The 5735-nt window shown below is 57.8% G+C and overlaps 1 protein-coding gene across 1 annotated transcript in view; it reads left to right on the forward strand.

The window, feature by feature from the left end:
- The window catches only part of NOM1 (nucleolar protein with MIF4G domain 1), a gene marked incomplete at its 5' end in the record, with an annotated part of 18774 nt that overhangs the window by 7038 nt on the left and 6001 nt on the right, over positions 1-5735 (forward strand). The window contains 4 exons of the mRNA XM_023536736.1: positions 784-1018; positions 1912-2562; positions 4128-4238; positions 4916-5083. Of these exons, the coding sequence (XP_023392504.1) occupies positions 784-1018; positions 1912-2562; positions 4128-4238; positions 4916-5083 (1165 nt within the window). The remainder of the gene's footprint in view (positions 1-783; positions 1019-1911; positions 2563-4127; positions 4239-4915; positions 5084-5735) is intronic.

Below are 5735 nucleotides of genomic sequence, written 5' to 3' on the forward strand. Positions count from 1 at the left end.
GCCCCCTCCAGCATGTCCTTGTTAATTCCGATGTCGTGGACTGGCCGTCACCTTGGTGTCAGCCACTCTGACACTGACGTTTTTCAGATGTTGAGGGTACAGTGGCTTGTGTACGCTCACCAGAGAGTTTGTGCTGGTTGGGAGATTGTTTTTATAAGTAAGAAACCACCAGCACGTGAGGTACAGATGACCTCCAGTGAGGAGATGTGTGACAGGCCTACTCTGCCACACACCAGCCGTCACCTGGCCACCTCCGCGTCCTCTGTACAGCTGGTTGAGCGAGTGGCATCAGCAACGAGTGTGTTTGGAGCCTAGCCCGAATAAGCGCTATCGAAGGTTTGTCACCATTGCCTCCTGCGTGAAGGATGGAGAGTCTAGGACCCTCTGGGCGCGGGGCCGGGGACAGGAGAGGGCACAGGCTCCCAGGCCTGTGGGCGGCAGGACCCTTCGGCTCCACGTGCACCACTGTTCAGGGACTCGCTCTCCCGAAGCACTGGCTTCCACCCTGAGAGCCACACACACATTCACACACCACGCGGAGTCGGTCGCGGGACGCGTCCCCAGGGCCTATCCTGCCCCGATTCACTGCCATTCCAGGCCTGCCTTAGTGCCCCTGGTCACCCCGCGTCAGACCAGGGCACTTAATCGCCAACTGGCTCAGCGCAGGTGGCACGTCGTGGCGTCCGGTGGAAGCCGTAGTCCCTGCCCCCGCTGCATACCAAGCACTCAATGCACTTGAGCACGTGACATCCCAGCTTCTCACTGAGGGCGTAAAGGACACAGAATGACCCATGCCGGGGCCACGATGGACCGCCAGCTCACACGTCCCCTGCAGCGCCTGCCGGAGCAGGGCGAGCTCCCCGACGCCGCCTCCGTTAACGCCTGCTCCGTTCCATGGTGTGGTGGGCGGAAGGCCCGTGCAGGGCTCAGGGAAGCAGAGGAGGGTCGTGGGGACCTGGCGGCAGCCACTGCATCACCGAGTCACTCCAGCACCAATATCAGCTCCCTGCAGGCTCACGTGAGCACCCCCAGTCTGAGTTCCTAGGCACACTCGAAAACTCCGCAGCGTGCATGTCACTCTCCGTGAATGCTGTGCTGAGTCACGTGAAATGGAATCTGACAGGTGTTGATGCCATTAATTGCATTCACGTGCCGAGAACATACCTGAGTGTATCTCACGCCTGAACTTTCTCGACGTGTTCGGAGTTCTACCTTTTTGTAGTTATGTTTGAACATAACGTGGGGGATGTAACAGGAGCGTGCACTCCTCAGGTTTGTCTGTAGAGAAGGCGCCAAGCGCGGAGTTCCCAGGTTCGACCTGTTACCTCCCAGGCCTCAGACACGAGAGAACACACGCGGGCTGTCACCGCCGGCCCCCGTGGAGTCACTGCTCCCTCCCGCCCCTCCGTTTTTCTGGGGCCTCCGAGCACTTGTCTTTGCAGTCTAGTAGTGACCTGTGCATGTCACACTTTAAGCTGTGTGGGTGACCTCGGCACTCACGAGTTTACCTGCCACTCGCATTTGTAGAACCAGCCGTGCCTGGCATCCTGCGGCTCAGCTTGACAGGTCTCAACCTGCCTGCAGCCCCGCGAGTCTGCTCTTTTCCTGGGTTTCCTGTTCCAGTCAGAGCTGGCAGCTCCTGTCACCCAGACGCCTTATCCTTCTCCGGTGGCTGGCCGCACCTGCCAGCTCTGTCACCAGCTCCCTCTTGTGCCCAGTCTCCCTCCCTGGGCCAGCACAGCTGCATTGTTTGGGTCAGCAGTTCTCGACTGGACCGTCACCGTTACACCACGCGTCACCCTGCCCTCCCGCCTCCCTCCAGCCTCAGCCTGACCTTGAGAACGGAGTGCCGGTCAGCAGCAGTACAGTTCAGAGACGTGGACGGTGCGCTCTTACTGTTCCTAACGATTTCAGTTCTCCAGGGACCCAGTGGCTGCTGGCCGGAAGCAGCGCCCTGTTGGCTTTACAGGCGGGAGGGTGGGCTCGCGTAAGGCGGGAGCACGCACTGCTCCGTGCTGTCGCCTTCCAGCTAGTGTTCTCGGCGCCGGGGCACTCTGCGCTAGACTGACATTTCCGCAGCTTGTGCCCGAGTGGACTTTGCGTTCTGTCATGTGTTTATTTGATGCTTCGATTTTAAAAGTTCTCATTCTTTCAAAGAGGAAGAGGATCCCTGAGAATAACTTGCCGACATGGACGTCACCTATTTGCGATGATGTTTGGTCTGTTTCCCTCGTCCAGGTTGGAGCTCACTTTCTGGAGGCCGTGGTGAGGAAGTTTGATGACGTCTACAGAAACGGAAGTGAGGGCAAAGAGTGTGACAACCTCTTCACCATTGTCGCCCATTTATATAACTTCCACGTGGTGCATTCTCTGCTCGTCTTTGACATTTTGAAAAAACTGATCAGAACTTTCACAGAAAAAGATATTGAACTGATCCTTTTAATGCTGAAAAACGTGGGCTTTTCGCTGAGAAAAGATGATGCTTTGTCACTTAAAGAACTGATCTCCGAGACCCAGGCTAAAGCCAGCGGGGCGGGCAGCCAGTTCCAGGACCAGACCAGGGTACGAGCGCATCACGCCACCTGCTTCCTAAGTGTCTAACGCTCACAAACTGACCAGAACGTAAAATAAGTATTTGGGGTAAATATGCTTCGTTTCTTCGTGACTCCTGTTACTGTCTGCCTCGTCCGGTTTTATGGCTGTATCTGCAATGTGTGAATAAGCCTTGTTTCTTTACTAAGAGCGCAGGTATGTTGTGAGTTTAAGAGTCAATTTATTTAACATTTATGTGCTCAAAAACATGTTTACTGAGTAAGGCCGTGTGGCCCCAGGCTCAGGTGTCAGCCCACCTGGCGTTCTGGCTCCGCCACATGACAGCAACGTGGCCTTAGTCTTTCCCAGTTCAGTTTCCTCATCTGGAGAATGCAGCCATTCGTGGCTCGCACCTCGTGTGATCAGAGGCACAGGAGGGCTTGGGAAGCCCCCGAGGGAGGAGAGGGTGCCGCTGTGTGAGGAGCAGCAAGGGGGGTCCGTGTGGGGCACCCACAGGCCGGGCAGAGGCCGTCTCGGCCCTCATGAACCTCGGGCCAGGGCACAGTGGTGGGCAGGGTTTGCATAGTCGCAGCGGACGTGAGTTTAGGGGTTGGGAGTGACCAGACCGGGGGCGGAGGGGTCAGGGGTCAGCCCAGGTTCCCTGCTTGGGCCTTCAGTGGACAGTAGCACACGCAGGGGGAGACCCAGACTCGAGGGAAGGCTGGCCCACTTCTGAAACCCCGAAATGAGAGCCCCTGGGTCCACAGGCGGTGTGGACCGAGCCCTCCCCCACAGGCGAGGTGGCCAGTGGGGAGCCCCAGGGTTATGGCGCCGGGCCCCTGGACCACCGATGCTCTTTGGGGGGGCGGAGGCAGGAGCAGGAAGAAGGTCACGGAGCCGGGCCAGTGTCCCAAAGAGGAGCTTTCCCTCCGTGCAGAATGCTTGGAGGTCAAGTTTAAAAGGAGTCAGCAGAGAAGGGAAGTAGACTCAGTCGCCTGGGGCTGGGGTGATGGGGGTGACAGGAGTGGCTGTTGATGAGCTTGGAGTTTGTTGGGGCAGCATGAAAACGTTTGGAAACTGACAGTTGCGCAACCCGGAATATAATAATCGTGCAACTTTAAAAGGGTGCGTTTTATGGCACGTGAGTTACATCTCAGCAGAAAGTTAACATTTGGGGAGATCTCAGAGAAGGGTATTTGGGAATCCTCTGTACTGTGCTTACAACTTTTCCCTGAGTACAATACTGTCATTTAAAAGTTGAAGCGGACGGGCCAGGAGTGGGGAAGCGCTTGACTGTGTGGGGAGGAGCGGGCAGCTCGGAGCACAGGGCCTGGAGGATGGAGAGGGCTGCGGGCGGCAGCCGGGAGAGGGACTTCGGATCTCTGGGTCGAGGTCAAGGTCCTGGTGGAGGTCGGGTGACGAATTTATCCTAAAGCACCGCAAAGCCCCGAGCAGGCTGTTCGGGTCGGGGGAGGCTGCGCCCGAGCCCGTCTCTGAGTGGCCATCAGCGGGGCCTCGTGCGAGTCCCTTGATTCCTCCCCAGGTGAAGGTCGTTCAGACAGCTCAGTGGATGGTTTTCGCTTTTGTCTTGTAAGATTCGATTCATGCTGGAGACGATGTTGGCCCTGAAGAACAACGACATGCGGAAGATCCCGGGCTACGACCCCGAGCCTGTGGAGAGGCTGCGGAAGGCGCAGAGGGCCCTGGTAAGGCGCGGCCACCAGTCCACCGCCAGGGTCCTGGTGGGAGCGGGAGCCGGGAGCACGATGCCCTGTCTGGTTGTGCGAGTCCCCAGAGACCAGGCGGAGACTTGTGGGAGACCCTGTGAGTGGCCCGCGTCTCCACACTTAGCCCGTGACACTGGACTCAGCTGCTCAGTGGAACCCTCCGATGGCTTTGGAAGAGAGCCCGGGCCGGGGTCCCAGACTTGTGACAGTAGCATGGGGAGCCAGGGACCCATCTGCTGGAGCCTCCCGGGCATTCCTAACCCAACGTGGAGCGCGGGGCCACGGCGGAGACCCCCCAGTCAGAGCGAGCCCTTCAACTGTGGGGTTGGTCAGGTCCACAATGGTGGCTCCAAGCCCTCCCCGTCGCTGCCCCACCGCCAGCCCGACGGCGCCCCCTTGTGGCCTGAGTCTGGGCCTCTTTCTTTCTGTGCAGACTTTCCAAAGACAGTGGGTATGGAAGGATGGACCCCAAACCCCAAATACAAATGCAGGGAGTGCCCTCTGACTGGGCATTACCCCAGACAAGCTGCCCCCCAGTCATCACTGACTCATCACAGTGGTCACACAGCAGATCTGCCGTCATGAGACGGAGGAGGCCAGTGGGCACGTGCAGACTGGACAGCTGCCGTGTCCACAGCTGCTGCTCTTTCCGTCAGGTGCGCAGCGCCAGCTCGGGCACGGAAGCACAGCTGCGGGTCTCCTGGGACAGCGTCCTGAACGCCGAGCGGACCGGGCGCTGGTGGATCGTGGGGTCCGCCTGGACTGGGGCGCCTATGATTGACAGCTCTCAGCAGAAGGTCCCACAGAAGCAGCTTGCAGGCACGGTATGCGCCGCGTGCTCACTGCCGCCAGGCGTGGTGCGCTGTCCCTGCGGCGTCTCACAGTGGCCTTCCCCAGAGCAGCCACCCTGGTCTTCGGCAGACGTTAGCTCCCTAACAGGCGGGCGGGGCTTACTGAAGACCTAGAGCTTGCTCCTTTTGGTATACAATTTAATTAAGTTTCTGTTGTTACTTTTTAGAAGATTTGTTTGAAGACCCAGAAAGTGTTACATAAAAGACTTCAAGGTTAGGGGAGGGGAGCAGACAGACACCTTGCTGACCAGGGTGTGTGGATGCTGAGCCATTAACCATGGGGTTCAGCGTGTCCAAATTCTCTGCACTTTTTTGTATTAACTGAAATCCGCGTCATTTGGATTTCTTGTTCTCTCCCCTGATATTACCCCTTCTCTGCCCTCGTGCCGGCTCTTCCAGCTGTGACCACTCACCTCTTTTATTTCGTGGTTTCTTAGGCTGACCGGCCGCACTGCTCCGGAAAGCCTCCCAGGCCCAGCGGCGTTTGCCTCCAGTGGCTTGCCGTGGCTCTCGCTGGTTTCCCTTTGTGGGGTTGCCCAAGCATTTACGTACATGTGTTTACGTGTCACTTACAGTTCTGCTTAGGTCAAGCCACAAAATCATACAACATAGTTTTTAGATAGCT

The sequence above is a fragment of the Pteropus vampyrus genome, unplaced genomic scaffold (genome assembly GCF_000151845.1).
Source record: "Pteropus vampyrus isolate Shadow unplaced genomic scaffold, Pvam_2.0 Scaffold168, whole genome shotgun sequence".
NCBI lineage: Eukaryota > Metazoa > Chordata > Mammalia > Chiroptera > Pteropodidae > Pteropus > Pteropus vampyrus.